The sequence below is a fragment of the Panthera uncia genome, chromosome C2 (assembly GCF_023721935.1).
Source record: "Panthera uncia isolate 11264 chromosome C2, Puncia_PCG_1.0, whole genome shotgun sequence".
Taxonomy (NCBI): Eukaryota; Metazoa; Chordata; class Mammalia; order Carnivora; family Felidae; genus Panthera; species Panthera uncia.
Genome location: NC_064810.1, coordinates 68,891,019 through 68,907,533, shown reverse-complemented (window position 1 = coordinate 68,907,533; position 16,515 = coordinate 68,891,019). Strand labels below are relative to the sequence as shown.

Genomic DNA, 16,515 nt, shown 5'->3' with positions numbered 1-16,515 from the left:
TAATATCATATAATCTGCAAATAGTAACTGACAGCTTCACATCTTCATTTCCAATTTGGATGACTTTTGTTTCTTTTTTCTGACTAATTTCTGTGGGTAGGACTTCTATCTAGTACTATGTCGAATAAGAGTGGTAAGAGTGGGCATCCAAGTCTTGTTCCTGATTTAAGAGGGCAAGTTTTTATCTTTCCACTGCTGAATACAATGTTAGCTGTAGGCCTGTCATCCATGGCCTTTATTATGTTGAGGTATGTTCCCTCTATAGCCACCTTAGGCCTTTATCATAAATGGATACTGAATTTTGTCAAATGCTCTTTCTGCATGTGTTGAGATGATCATATGATTTTTATCCTTCATTTTGTTAATGTAGTATATCACACTGATTTGCAGAAGCTGAACCATCCCTGTGTCCTTAGAATTCCAGCTGACCATGGTGCATAATCCATTTAAGATATCACTGAATTCAGTTTGCTCTTTTGTCGAGGATTTTTGCATCTATGTTCATCAGGAATATATTGGCTTTTAATTTTCTGTTCTTGTGGCATTCTTATCTGGTTTTGGTGTTTAAGACTTATTATGTGGCCTACCATGCTATCTACCCTGAAGAATGTTCCATGTGCACTTGAGAAAAACCTCTATTCTGCTTTTGGACCGAATGTTCTGTATATATCTGTTAAGTCCATCTCATCTAATGTGTTGTTTTAAGCTGATGTTCCTTTACTGGCTTTCTGTTTGGATGGTCTATCTACTGATGTGAGATATTAAAATTCCCTACTATTCTTGTATTACTAGTTCTCCCTCTAGGCCTATTGATATTTGCTTTATATATTTAGGTGCTCCTATGCCAGATGCAAAAAGATTTACAAATGTTACATCCTCTTGTTGGAATGACTCCTTTATCATGTAATGCCTTAGTCTCTCATTAGTCATTGTTTGAAAGTCTATTTGGTCTGATAAGGGTCTATTTCTTTTGGTTTCCATTTGCATGGAATATCTTCCCCATCTCTTTATTTTCAGTCTATGTATGAAGTGAGTTCTTATACTTTGCTTCTACCTGAATGGAGTCTTTTATAGCCAGCACAAGGATAGGCCTGGTTTTTAAAATCCATTCAGCCACTCTGTCTTTTGACTGGAAAATTTAGTCCATTTAAAGTAATTATTGTTAAGGGGAGCCTTGGTGGTTCAGTCACTTGAGCATCCAACTCTTGATTTTGGCTCAGGTCACAATCCCAGAGTCGTGGGATCGAGCCCTGCATAAGGCTCCGTGCAGAGCATGGATTCTCTCTTCCTCTCCCCCACACTCTAATACATACATACATAAAATAATTCTTGTTAGGTATATACTTTTTGCCATTTCGTTAAATTGTTTTCTGGCTGCTCTCTGTTCTTCTCTTGCTCTCTTCCTTTGTAATTTGATGACTTTCTTAAGTGGTATGCTTGGATTTCTTTATCCTGTGCATCTAATTAAGGATGTGTTTTGTTGTTACAATAAGGCTTACATTTAACAACTTACATCTATTTTAACAAATTACGTTTGACAGCATTCTAAAGCTCTACATTTTTGGGGGGTGTCTGGGTGGCTCAGGTCATGATCTCACGGTTTGTGAGTTCAAGTCCCACATCAGGCTCTGCCCTAACAATGTGGAACCTGCTTGGGATTTTCTCTTTTTCCCTCTCTCTGCCCCTCCCCCGCTTGTGCTCTCTCTCAAAATAAACTCAAAAATAATAATAATAATAAAGCTCTACATTTTTATTCCCTTTCACATTTTCAATATCACATTTTATCTTATAATTGTAACTACAAGAATTAAAGAATATTTTTTTATTACTTTTGTCTTTTAACTTAAAAGGGATTAATCTAGGGGCACCTGGGTAGCTCAGTCGGTTAAGCATCTGACTCCTGATTTTGGCTCAGGTCACAATCTCACAGTTTGTGAGTTTGAGCCCTGCATCAGGCTCTGTACTATGTCAGCATGGAGACTGCTTGGAATTCTCTCTTACCCCTATCCCACTCATGCTCACTCTCTCTCAAATAAATAATTCCTTTTAATAAGTTCATTTAATCTACTTCTATTTGCCTTTCCAGTGAGATTTATTCTTTCATAGGTTTTCTTGTTACCAATTAGCATCCTTTTGTTTCAGCTTAAAAAAACCCCTTTAATAGTTTCTTATAAGGCTGGTTTAGGGATGATGAACTTCTCTGTTAGCTTTTGCTATTCTGGAAAACTCTCTTATACTTCAATTCCAAACTTTGCTGAGGAGAGTTCTTTGTTGGAAGATTTTTTTTCTTCAAGCACTTTGAATCTATCTCACCACTCTTCTGGCCTGCAGTTTCTGCTGAAAAATCTACAGATAATCTTTAATCTTATGGGGCTTCCCTTGTATACATACAAGGGAGTTGTTTTGCTCTTGCTGCTTTTAAGAGTCTTCCTGGTCTTTAACTTTTTTTTTACTTTTTTTCCTCTAAGTTTTTATTTAAATTCCAATTTAAAATCAAATATATATAGTGAATCCGAGTAAATAAGGGGAACGCCTTGGCAGCAGATGTAAAAATCAGGACACCAGGTATGTGTAAAAACTCCCTTCTGGGAGATACTGGTACTGTGCAGTGTAGTCAGGGGAAGAGCATGAAGATGGCGCTCACCAGTCTCTGTCCCCGACAAGTGTTGTAGTAGGCTCTCAAACATATGTGTTAAATTAGGTGCCTGCCCCTAGGGCAGCACATTAACAGTAGCAAATGAGCCTTTTTTTACTTAAAGTCTGGGCACCATCAGCTATCTCTGAGCCCTTTAAGAGACATTTCTAAGATTACTAAAGTAGGCTTCACCCCCAGTGCAGACCCCAATGTAGGGCCTGAACTTAAGACCCTGAGATCAAAACCTGAACTGAGATGAAGAGTTGGATGCTTAACTGACTAAGCCATCCACTAGCCTTATAGATATAAGCCCTGTTGGTTTACAAAGCTGTGTCTCTTGGGTATAGGTCTTAAAAGTTGGGAGTACCTGATGTGCAATTCAACTCCTTCACTCCTCAGGGAGATGCTCCAAGTTTTGACTTCCCTCCTAAGTTTGCTTTATGGTGAGACTGAGTCCCAGCATCTCCTACCCACTTTGATGTGGTTTTCTTCTCATTTGCCACATACACAGTTCTTGCTCAGCCAGACATTAGGATTTTTTTCAGAGAAAATGTTCCATGCACAGCTGTAGACTCCGTGTGTTAGTGGGAGGAGGGGAGTTCAGGATCTTCCTACATCACCATCTTGAACCAGAGTCCCACATTTTTCTTTTTAAATTTTGTTGTTCTTGAACTCTTCTGCTAAATGGCTTATCTTTCAAATCCAAGATGCTTTAAATGTTCCTAAAAGCCTAGATCCTTTTTAGTCAAAGAATTAGGGCGGCTTATAATGAACATTAACAGTTGACAAGCATAGCACTGGGTGAAGTGCATTCTATACATCACTATCTCACGTAAGCCTCTCAACTGTAAGAGGTCAACGCTGTTATTATTCCCATTTAACCGGAAGAAGTGAAGTGACTTGTCCAAATATACATGGCTGCTAAATGGAAAGGCCAGAAATCCAAATCTGACTCAAAACATTTAGTGCAAAATTAAAATGTCAAAGTCGTCCACCACTAAGGCAGCTGTCGCAAACTTCAGTGAGTCATTCTGCTGCAGCCTGCTCTGTGGCAAATACAATCTGTAAAACCCCCAATACTTGTTAACCCCACGGATTCAGCCGCCATTCATTCACTTACCTGAATTTTCATTAGCCTATGAGTTTCTTCCTGATTAACTTTCTATAATGTTTTCTGCTTAAAGTACACAATTAAAAACAAACCACCAAACCCCCAAAAGGTGGCACCTTCCTTAAGTATGGTTGTATTATATAAAATAATTAACCTTGAAGGACCTAACGGGAATCCACTAGTCCTAGTATGTCAGGGTTTAAAAAGAAAACCAAGGTTTACCAAACTCATACCTTCAATCATCACGTTCTCATATTATCGTCTCAGTCACACCAACCCTTTCAACTGTTCTTATACAGCATATTGTTCACTCCTTCAACATTTATACGAGTATTTACAGACCATTTATGAAGCACAGGAGCATTGTGCTGGAGGATATGCAATCTTCAGAAAGAGTTCTCATCCTCAAGGAGTTTTTAGCCTAGAAGAATATTCCAGAAATACTCCACATGTGCAAAAATATATACAATAATGTTCACTGTTTGTACAACAGTCCAAATCTATCAACAGGGGAAATGGTTAAAAAATTTTAGCCCAGTTATAACTAGGAAACACTATGTAGTTGTTAAAAGGTTAACTCTGGATGTAAAAATGTAATATAGCCACATATACAGAAAACATTCTCCTAAACTTTACCTGCATATGTGAGTATATACAAAGCCAAAGGTTTCGAAGGATACGTAACACACCAATTGGAGGGGAAAGCTAGACTGGGGAATGCAGGGTGCAAATGAAAGATGAGCATGATGTATACAAGAATGACTAATACAAAACCTACTTTGCTCACAATATTTTCACAGGTACCTTTTGAACACCTGACAAATTGCACTGAGGGGAGACAAGCACAGCTGTTGTCATTTTAAATAGTTTTGCTAACTAAGAAGAACCCTACTCATAGTTTCCAACTCCAACTTCTTAAGCCTAACCCATAAAGAAGGAAAGAGAGAGAAAACGGGATAGAATGAACTCCCCTACCTGTGATAAGCAATCTTTCTTGGACAAAAATCAATCCAGGAAAAATGTTTCTAGGTCATCATTTCTTCCCCATTCAAAACCAAAGCCATTTTACTGAGTCCCACAGGACATTTAAAAATGCATATTTTTATGGGGCGCCTGGGTGGCTCAGTCGGTTGAGCGTCCGACTTCAGCTCGGGTCATGATCTCACAGTCTGTGAGTTCGAGCCCCGTGTCGGGCTCTGTGCTGACAGCTCAGAGCCCGAAGCCTGTTTCAGATTCTGTGTCTCCCTCTCTCTCTCTGACCCTCCCCCATTCATGCTCTGTCTCTCTCTGTCTCAAAAATAAATAAACGTTAAAAAAAAATTAAAAAAAAAAAATGCATATTTTTATAACCCAGATCACTCCCTTCACTACAGACTGTGTTTGTCCTGTTTTTCCACTATAACTACTTTTCTCAGACTGCTGAAAGTGTTTTATGTTTGGGAGATGTGAAAGAACCATCTATCTCCACACTCAGAAGGCACAATACGCATTAACATGTCAACAGTTCTGCAAAGTCCTCTGACAAAGAAATAAATGTTGGATTTTGTTAGCTTAGAGCATTCTTCCTTGATCATAGAATACCTTTTATGGCAGCATATTCAGAACATTAGTTGGGATAGACTAAACTAAAATTATCAGTTTCTAGGCATATTTCAACAAAAAGTAACTCTAAACTTTCACCCTAAAATTAGCCTGCAAGTTATTTTGCACATCTAGGTCAGGATTACCAAGCCAAAGGGCTCATTCATTACTGTTCTGGGCGAACAAGCTTTCTCTTTAGTAACTTTGTAATAACAAAATTTTATTGTGGGTAAAGAAGCATTTTGGAAAAACCATGACCAATAAACAGATTTACCTCCTGCTTCTAACTGAACTCCTGGAGTCAAGTGAAGAAATTCTGGTTTCATGCTTACTCGGGAGCCAGAGATAAAACCAACCACAAACTCAGAATGCTCTTCAGCCATTTTAACCTATAAGGAACGTAATACAGATTACAAGAAAGTAGTTAATTACACAGAGTAACAGCTCTACAAGTAAAAACTTGATTCTATTAACAATAAGAAACTTCTACTTTATATATGTCTTATCTCACCTGATATTAAACTCATTATATCTAAAACAAGTAATTTATGACTCTCTATATTTTATCTAATAAGACCCTGAGATAACCCTTTCTCCCAATTAATCATACCTTAAAAACATTACAGAATCCTATACCATGTGCATCTAAAATTGAGATGCTGCATGATCATGCTTGAGAACCCACCTACTTCTAAAAAGGGTATGTGGAAAGTACTCTAGAATACATTTATGATGATACGAAACCAAACTGAAGACTAATTCCTACCCACACAGGGTACTACTCCATATCCAGATACCTACCATATTGTCAAGGGCTAAAGAAATCTCATCTACGTTTGCCTATAACTGATCTCCACAATTTCTATAGCATTTCCTCACATTTATAGAAGGCTCTTCCATGAGGCTCATACTGTTCTATTCGTGCCACCAAGTATTCTCACCCATCAAGCCATGTCTTGTACTTGAGGCAGACCCAGAACCCCAGTGCCAAATATTAGCACTGATTCATGGACCCTCCGCTATGAGATCTGGGAAATCACATTTATGTTCAATATAGGGGTGAGGTTAAAACCTGGCCCGAGGGCCATGTGATTTCTTCAGAGTTCCAGTCTTTGAAATAATATAATAAATTCCCGCTTAAAAATTAACATTTTACTAAAATTTTATTACTTTTAAAAGTAATAGTCTTGAACATATTTATAAAGGAAGTTTGGTTTTTTTAATGATTACTTATTTTTTGAGAGAGAGAGAGAGAGACGGAGCACAAGCAGGGAGAAACAGAGAGGGACACGCAGAATCTGAAGCAGGCTCCAGGCTCTAAGCTGTCAGCACAGAGCCTGACGCGGGACTCGAACTCAAAGAATAGGAGATCATGATCTGAGCCAAAGCCAGACACAACTGACTGAGCTACCCAGGCACCCCTGTAAAGAAACTTTTTAACTAAATAATTATCCATTCAATTTTATTCTGGTGTGTAGGTGTAGGGGTTGGGTATTAACATGTAGTGTTATAAGAACTTTCAAAAATGGGGGAGTTACTGGAGAAAACAGTATGTCCGAACTCTAGTTTACAGCTTTCCCACCCAATACCAATCAATAGCAAAGACTGAAAAAGATAAAAGTACTTCATCTGGGCTGCTGTCATGAGAACGTGCATCTCTGTGGGACTTAGGGGATTCTGAGAAACTGCAAGTCTGGCAAGAAGCCCTTCAACTTCAACTCATGGCAAAATGGAAAAAAAAAAAAAGCCAATTGTATCTTAAAGACCAAGAATAGGTAGATATTTAACCAAATATTTATATTTCAGTGTTTATATCTCTTAAGTGTCCACTACAAGATAGAAAATGCTATTATCAGGAAACTCTAGCCACCTAGCATTACTGTCACCCTAACAACACTTGATTTTTTTTTTTTTAATTTGGCAGAGGTTCCATAAATCTTAAATGTCAGATGTTTTCTTCCCCTGTAACTTCTAGCACAACAGCCTGGGCCCCCTGTCACCCCAGCCATTTTGTCACTTACCGCTGCTGTCGTATAGTTGCCTGTAGCCAAGGAGCCAGCAGAGCTCATTTCTGCAATGAGCAGGCACCCCCGGTGCAAAGGCAGGCCTACTTCTCTCAGGCCTCTCACGACCCCCGAACCAGGCACCACGTGAGCATTGACCAGATCTGCCCAAGAAGCTATTTTAAAGATACCACCTAAGAAGGCAAAAAAAAAAAAAAAAAAAGAAAAATGTAAGTTTTCAAATAAAAACCACTAACTTTTTGCCCAACCAACTACAGTAAGAAATAATCTCAAAGTAACATGCTAATGTCATAGTGAAGCACTTCAAAAATTTTAGTGCTCATCAGTGGACCTATGGTTCCATCTATGAAAAACTATTCACCTGGTAGCTGGCTAAAAGATCATAATGAGAAAAATGTCTTACAATTTCTGCACTTAGTTTATCAATAACACTAATTAAGACTGGTTTTCCTTGCAGGCTGACTTCTGACCACCAATAAAACCTATGTAATTAGAAATAGGACTCCAGGGGCACCTGGGCGGCTCAGACAGTTAAGCGTCCAATGCGTGATTTTGGCTCAGGTCATGATCTCATGGTTCGTGAGATAGACCCCTGCGTTGAGCTCAGTGCTGGCAGAGCAGACCTTGCCTAGGATTGTCTGCCCCTCCCCCACTCGCTTTCTTTCTCTCTCTCTCTCTCACTCACTCACACTCACACACACACACTAAATAAACTTAAAAAGAAAAAAGAAATGGGACTCCAGTGAAGATGGGCATTTGAGGCCAAAGATACCAACATTCTGAAATTCCCCTGAAGATGACAAATTTTCATTCTGCGGGAATCTCTCAGCAACTTTACTATCTCTCAAAAGTTCTACTTGTTCCTTAGGTCTCTTAATTTCAGCAGGCAATTGTATTCATTTTAAAAACTGACAGCATGGGGCGCCTGGGTGGCTCGGTCGGTTAAGCGTCCGACTTCGGCTCAGGTCATGATCTCATGGTCCGTGGGTTCGAGCCCCGCGTCGGGCTCTGTGCTGACAGCTCAGAGCCTGGAGCCTGCTTCAGATCCTGTGTCTCCCTCTCTCTGTGACCCTCCCCCGTTCATGCTCTGTCTCTCTCTGTCTCAAAAATAAATAAACGTAAAAAAAAAAAAAAAAAACTGACAGCAATACCCCTAATTGATTTCTGAAAAAACAGTATGTAAACGTGTCAAAACTAAGCAATGTGATGATAGAACTTTTTTTTTTTTTTTTAAGTTTATCTATTTCACGCATGTACGAGAGAGAGAGAGCGAGAGCATGTGCACACAAGCGCACAAGTGGGGAGGGGTTAAGAGGGAGAGTAAGAATCCCAAGCAGGCTCCACACTGTCAGCAGAGAGCCCGATGTGTGGCTCAACCACAAATACTGAGCTCATGATCTGAGGTGAAATCAACAGTCAGACACTTAACCCACTGAGCCACCCAGGCACCCTTTTAAATTTTTTCAATGTTTATTATTTTTGAGAGAGACACACTGAGTGTGAGTGGGGAAGGGGCAGAGAGAGAGGGAGACACAGAATCCAAAGCAGGCTCCAGGCTCTGAGCTGTCAGCACACAGCCCGATGCAGGGCTCAAACCCATGAACCGGGAGATCATAACCTGAGCTGAGGTCGGACACTTGGACGCTAAACCGACTGGGCCACCCAGGCGCCCCAGTAGAACACCTTAAAGCACAGGAAGAAAGTCATACACAAATCTATCCCAAAGAAACAGCTTAAGCGCATACATGTTATTACTTTAAGAAAAATTGTTATCTCTAAAGATGCTGATAAGCATTAACCTTTTAATAGACATTTTATCCTATTATTTAAACAAAAAAAGCTGTCATATACAATGACAGAAACTTGCATAAAATAATGGATAGAAATAGTTTTTCTTTCTCAACCAATATACCTGGCTTTGAGTTCCTATTTAACAACCAAAAAAGCACACCAACAGATCTTTTTTTGGCCAAAAGCAAATGTTACAACTTTACACTTCTATTTCATTGTTTCCCATACCTGCAATTTTCATTTTTCAAATATTCAGAACTAGGTGTGTTCTGCCAGGGCCAACATCTGTCATTTTTGTCTGCCTAGGACCTGCACCCCTTCTTCTGGCATCAGCACACCCATTTTCTATGGGGAAACTACCTTTGACCACACTCTGGTTCAAAAAATTTATAGTTAACAACCTCACATCACCAGAAGTGGGGCATATATTACCAAGCTCATAAAGGTATTCTATAACCCAGGCCTGAGTGATTACTTTGGGGTAGGAATGAGGAGTGTTGTCTACCTGAGAAAGAAGTCAAGAGAGAAGAAAGCAGAGCTAAAAAATGGCAAGAAGGCAAGTCCAAAGACTTGCACTTGAGCTCCTAGATCTAACCACGCTTAACAGACCGTTCTATGGCCGGACTCTGTGATGTGAGCCAGTGCATTTCCTTTAGTTCTTCAGACAGTTGGAGCTGAATTTGTATTTTTGTAGATTCCTAAATAATACTTACCTTCATACTGTTTTTTTACTGTATTTCCTATATCTGCAAACTTCCGGTCTTCAAATATTAAGAACTCGTGGCGTTTTGCCAGAGTTGTTAACTCCTTCATCACATCCAGAGTAAAATCATTCAAAATATCTACATGAGTCTTGAGCATGCAGATGCTGGGTCCTAAAGCATCAGCTAGCTGCAACAGCTCTCTAGACTCTGAAATATCTGCAGACAGACACAGATTAGTCTCTTTCTTTTGCATAAGCCTGAGAAGCTTCGCTGCAACTGGGTGGACCCTGGGCAGCTCTGCACGTGCACCAAAGCTGAGTTCTCCAGGAGCGGGAGCTGTGTTTACAGAACGGAGAGAACCATTATGACTAGCTGCTACAAAAACATTCTCCTGAATAAATCTCTTCACTCTCTCGACCATCTCAGCATCAATTTTTTTCTGTCGCTCGAGAATCTCCAGCATTTTGGACAATGTACACACTGAGTGAAGATGGATCCCATGTGCCTGCAACTTGTCTTTGCCTCCTTGCTCTCTGTCCAGCAGCACTATGGCATCAGTGACCTTCAAACCCTCCTTCTGAAGAACCTCAACAGTTTCCAGAACACTAGATCCACTGGTAACGACATCTTCAATGATCAAACAGGTTTCTCCTGGATTAACCGCCCCTTCTACAAGACGCTTAGTACCTAGGAAAAAAAAAACAATCATTTCAATTTAAAATTATATATTTCAGCCAACTCAAGACGTATCTTACATTATAAATTTGGCATGTATTTATGAAGAGGTGGATGATCTAAATCTTATTTTCTGATAATCTACTTTAGAGCTACTTTAACTTTATTCCTGACAAACCTTCAATGAGCCATGACACCATTTTGTTCAGTGTCCCTGTATCTGAAAATTGCCAAAGTTACATGTATAGAATATTTTCAGTAAAACTAGCAAATTACTTTATAGTGTAAATAGACCACTTAACATGTTCATGATCAAAATTTCAAATATGGGGTTTCTTAATGCAAGATAACCGACCTAGATCAAGAAGTTATGAAACAATAACCCAGTACCATCAATGAAATCATTGCTTTTTCTTCCATCAACAAACAAGTTCACTACTCAAGATCAACTAACTAGCCTTTTGAGAAATAAATTCATGAAAAAAAATATTCAGCAACCATTTAGATCACTACAACTTTACGAATATACAATGCAATGTGAGTGAATGTACTTCCCCACTCCAACCCCTACTATAGACTACTTTCAGATAATCTACAAAATGTTAAGTATCTAAGGCTATAGACTTTATAGACTCATTTTATAGTTTCTACTACCAAATTTGTCTTACTTTGAAACCTAAGAATTGGTGAGCAATTTGCCCAATGTTTGAGCTTTATCACAGGTACCATCCTTGCCCTTGCCCATTCCTTTCCTCCCCTTGAAAGAGCAAGTTGAAGTGAATCAGCTTAGACTAGTACATAAGCCTATGATACTTATATACATATTTAACAATTGCTGATCTTATTCTAAGAAATATTTTTAAAAACATAATAAAGACAAACGACAGTTTCCTAATGGGCAGGACTCATACAGACAGGCTTTTTTAAATGGAGAATTTCAAACAATACTAGAAAAAAAGTATAACAAACACCCATAAATACTTCGCCACTTAACTCAAGGTCAATCTTGTTTCAGCTACATCCCCACCCCCCCTTCCCTCCCTCCACAATTTTTAGAAGCAAACTCCAGATATCATATGATTTTCATCATAAAAAATTTTAAAATGCAGCTTGTAAAAGGTAAGGACTCTATTAAAAACACTATCACACCAACATAACACAAAAAGACCTATTAATTCCTTAATGTAATCAAATAAGAAAAAATATGAAGTCAGTTCCAATATTTTTAGATTGATTTATTTTCTTTAGTAATCTCTATACCCAACTTGGGGCTCAAACTCAAGACCCCAAGATGAGGAGTCTCATGCTCTCCCAAATGAGCCAGCCAGGCATCCCTAGATTGTTTTGTTTTTAAAGCAAGCTCATATGTATAAAACACACACCTGAAAACCTCCTGCCAAGGACTCATGAAAAAAATATCTTCATTTAGAGAATTTTATGTGGCATTTCTCTTTATGCAGTTTAAATTATAAACAAACATATTAGGAAAGTACAATCTCTTAGAACATTCTGCTGGTAAGGGAAGGACTGGTTAAAAATGTTGGGTTTCATATATGCGGGGCAAAACAAGCATTTTTTTTTTAAATTGTTAAGTCAATACAAAACATTTCACCCCTAGAATCTAAAGGAAAGGAAGGTGATTTACAGTAATAGTTAACCAATTCTAAAGGACCTTCATATGAAGAATATTCAAGGTGACTTTGGTAAAACATCAGTGCCCAGAAGATGAAAAAATTCTATTATTAGGTTACATATCAACTTAAAGTTTATACTACTTTTATTTTACCATAATCCTTTGATTCTTTCCTTCTAATAAGCATTGGAATTTGGTTGGTTGAACAGATAACTGTAGCCAATGGTAAAGCTGTATAAGGTACTCCACACACAGTGTCAAAATTGATTCCCGCATTTTGGGCAGTTTGGAATAAAATTTCTGCAACCTGTAAGAAAATGAACACGTAAACTATATATTATTGTTATTTTGAATGGTATATAAATCATGTTAACAGAACATTAAAGACAGTAATAACCCCATAGGGGATATCCTCAAACTTGATCAGAAAAATATGTATGCCTTTTTGTTAAATGGTTCCCTCTCTATAAATCCCAGTTTACAAATATGAAAACACAAGAATGAACCCACTTGTCTAGACGACTCAGGGTCTACTCTGAGGGCAACATGGTATGTGTTAGGGAAGGCTCTGATGTTGACCCCAAAGACCAAGAAGGGTTCCCAGTCCTCCCAGTTTCCCTTAGTAATCCATTATGAGTTGATTATCTAAACCTTTCTATAACCTGCTAGCTACATTTTCTGCCTGAAAGAAGTCTTCAGTGAAAAGTTTCATAAAAGAAATTAAGAGAACAATACTGTTTAATTTGCATCAAAAAGAATCAAATACCCAGGAATAAATTTAACCAAGATCAAAGACCTGTAAATTGAAAACTGTAAGACAGTGGTGCAAGAAAGTGAAGACAGAAATAAATGCAATAGTATTCCTTACTTATGAATTGTCAATGTCCACACTACCCAAAGCAGATATAATGCAATCCCTATTAAAATTCCAATGGCATTTTTTATAGAAATAGAACAAACGATACTAAAATGTGAATGGAACCCCAAAAGCACCAAACAATCAAAGCAATCTTAAGAAAGATGAAGCTGAAAACATCATACTCCCTGACTTCAGACTATACTACAAAGCTGCTAGAGTAATCAAGAATGTGGTACTGGCATAAAAACAGACACATAGATCAATGGAACAGAACAGAGCCCAGAAATAAACCTATAGTTATGTGGTCAATTAATTTATGGCAAAGGAGCCAAGAATATACAATGGGAAAAGGACAATCTCTTCAAAAAATGGTGTCGGGAAAGGTGGACAGCCACATGCAAAAGAATGAAACTGGACCACTATCTTACACCATACACAAAAATAACACAAAATGGATTAGACTTGAATGTAAGACCTGAAACCATAAAAACTCCTAGAAAAAAATGGGCAGTAAGTTCCCTGACATAGGTCTTGGCAATGATTTTTTGGATTTGACACCAAAAGCAAAGGCAACAAAAGCAAAAGTAAACAAGTGGGACCACATCTAACTAAAAAGCTTCTGCACAGCAAAGGAAACCACCAACAAAATGAAGAACCTACTAAATGGGAGAAAGTATTTGCAGATCATTTATCTGCTATGGGGCTAATATCCAAAATATATAAAGAACTCACATACCTCAATAGCAAAAAACAATCAATCCAATTAAAACATGGGCAGAGGATTCAAACACACTTCTCTCTAGAGAACACAAATGGCCAACTCATACATGAAAAGATGCTCAACATTACTAAGCCACAAGGAAATGCAAATCCAAACCACAGTGAGGTACACTTCACACCTGTTAGAATGGCTTGTCACCAAAAGGACAAGAATAAAAAGTGTCAGCAAGGATGTGAAGAAAAGGGAACCCTTGTGTCCTGGTGGTGGGAATGTAAACTGGTACAAACACTATGGAAAGCAGTATGGACATTCCTCAAAAAATTAAAAATAGAACTACCATATGATCTAGCAATTTCACTTTGGAGTATTTATTAAAAAAAAAAAAAAACCAAAACGCTAATTTGAAAAGATATATGCACCCTTATATTTACGGCAGCATTATTTACAATAGCCAAGATATGGAAGCAGCCCAAGTGTCCATCAATAGATGAATGGATAAAGAAGATTTGGTATATATACATATGGAATATTACTCAGACATAAAAAAATAAAATCTTGCCATTCATGATAATACAGATGGACCTAGAAGGTATAATGCTAAATGAAGTAAGTCAAAGACAAATACCATAGGATTTCACTTACATGTGGAATGTAAAAAATAAAAGAACAAACAAAAAAGCAGAAACGGACCCACAAAAACAGAGAAGGAACTGGTTGTTGCCAGAGGGGAGGAGGGCGGAGAGATGAGCAAAGTGGGTGAAGCGGGGGTGGGAAATACGGGTTTCCAGTTATGGACTGAATAAATTATGGGAATTAAAGGTACAGGTAGGGAATAGTGACAGATGGTAGCTACACTTGCGGTGAGCACAGCAGAAAGTAGAGTTGTTCAATCACTGTGGTGTACACCTGAAACTATAGTTGTGTGACAACTATATTACAATTAAAAAAAAAAAAAGAAAAAGACTTATAGATAACTGTTGGTTACCAGAGCAGAGTGGGGTGGGGGGGTAGGAGAAATAACTGAAGGGAATTGAGGGTTTAAAATAAATGTCACTGGGAAGAAAAGTACAGCACAGAGAATACAATGAATAATATCATAAGAACTTTGTGCAGTGACAGATGGTAACTACACTTACTGTGGTGTACATTTCACAATGCATATAACTGTCAAATCACTATGCTGTCTACCCGAAACTAATATGTCAACCATACTTCAAGTAAAAATTTTTAAAAAAGGGAAAAAACCTAAGGACTCCACCAAAAAAACTATTAGAATAAGTGAATTCAGTAAAGTTGAAGGATACAAAAGCAATATATAGATAGCTGTGGTGTTTCTATACACAAGAGAAATCAAGAAAACAATCCCACTTACAATCGCATCAAAAAGAATTAAATACCTAGGAATAAATTTAACCAAGAAGGTGAAAGGTGTACACTGAAAACCGTAAGACTCTGATGAAAAGAAATTGAAGATGACACAAATAAATGAAAAGATATATTATGTTCATGGATTAGCAATATTAATTCTTGCTAAAAGGTCCATACTCCTTGAAGGGAACTGTAGATTCAGTGAAATCGCTACCAAAATCCCAACAGCAATTTTTCACAGAACTAGAATAAATAATCCTAAAATATGTATGGAACCACAAAAGACTCCCGCATAGCCAGAGAAATCTTGAGAAAGGAGAACAAATCTAGAGACATCACAATCCCAGACTTGAAACTATCGTACAAAGCTAAAGTAACCAAAACAGTAAGGTACTGGCCCAAAAGTGGATACACAGGTCAGTGGAACTGAGAGCCTGGAAATAAACCCAATCATATATGATCAATTAATCCACAACAAAGGAGGAAAGCATATACGGTGGAGGACAGACAGTCTCTTCAATATATGCTGTTGGGAAAACTGGACAGCTACAGGCAAAAGAACTAAACTAGACTGCTTTCTCACACCATACATAAACTCAAAATGAATTAAAGACCTAAATGTAAGACCTGAAACCATAAAGCTCCTAAAACAAAACAGCGGCAATAAGCTCTTGGACAAGAGTTTTAGCAATGTCTTTTTTTTTTTTTTTTTTTTTTAAAGATTTTAAGCAATTTGTACACCCAACATGGGGCTCAAACTCAAGATCAAGAGTCACATGCTCTATAGAATGAGCAAGCCAGGACCCCCCTTTTTTTCCTTTTAAAGATTTAATTTTTATGCAATATTTTTTTGATCTGTCTCTTCAGGCAAAGGCAACAAAAACAAAAATAAACAACTGGGAATACATCAAAATAAAAAGCTTTTTGCACAGCAAATAAAACCATCAACAAAGCAAAAAGGAAACCTACTGATCAGAGAGGATAACTGCAAGTGATATACCCAATAAACGGTTAATATCCAAACTATATAAAGAACTCCTACAACACAACACCAACAAAACAAACAATCCAATTAGAAAATGGGCAGGGGACCCAAATACACATTTTTTCAAGGAAGACATACAGATGGCCGACAGGCAAGTGAAAAGATGCTCAACATCATTAATCAAGGAAATACAAATCAAAACCACAATGAGAAGATTACCTCACATCTGTCAGAATGCCTCTATCAAAGAGACAAGAAACAACAGTTGGAGACAATAGGGAGAAAAAGGGAACCCTCGTGCAATGTCGTGCAATGCAACGTTGGTAGGAATGTAAACTGCGGCAACCACTCGGAAAACAGTATGGAAGTTCATCAAAAAATTATAAACAGAAATGCTATACAATCCAGTAATTCCACTTCTGGGTACT

At 37.9% G+C, this 16,515-nt stretch overlaps 1 protein-coding gene across 2 annotated transcripts in view; it reads right to left on the bottom strand.

Moving 5' to 3' along the window:
* UMPS (uridine monophosphate synthetase) overlaps positions 1 to 16,515 on the bottom strand; it is a 32,477-nt gene that overhangs the window by 11,167 nt on the left and 4,795 nt on the right. Inside the window, exons 2-6 of one of the 2 annotated variants that reach the window (XR_007457499.1) lie at positions 12,308 to 12,461; positions 9,856 to 10,533; positions 7,349 to 7,524; positions 5,602 to 5,716; positions 3,980 to 4,167 (exon numbers count right to left, since the gene is read on the bottom strand). Coding sequence is in view for 1 of the 2 variants with exons in the window: in XM_049629461.1 (XP_049485418.1) it covers positions 5,602 to 5,716; positions 7,349 to 7,524; positions 9,856 to 10,533; positions 12,308 to 12,461 (1,123 nt within the window). In the remaining variant the exon portion in view is untranslated. The remainder of the gene's footprint in view (positions 1 to 3,979; positions 4,168 to 5,601; positions 5,717 to 7,348; positions 7,525 to 9,855; positions 10,534 to 12,307; positions 12,462 to 16,515) is intronic. The other variant, XM_049629461.1, reaches the window with a different exon arrangement.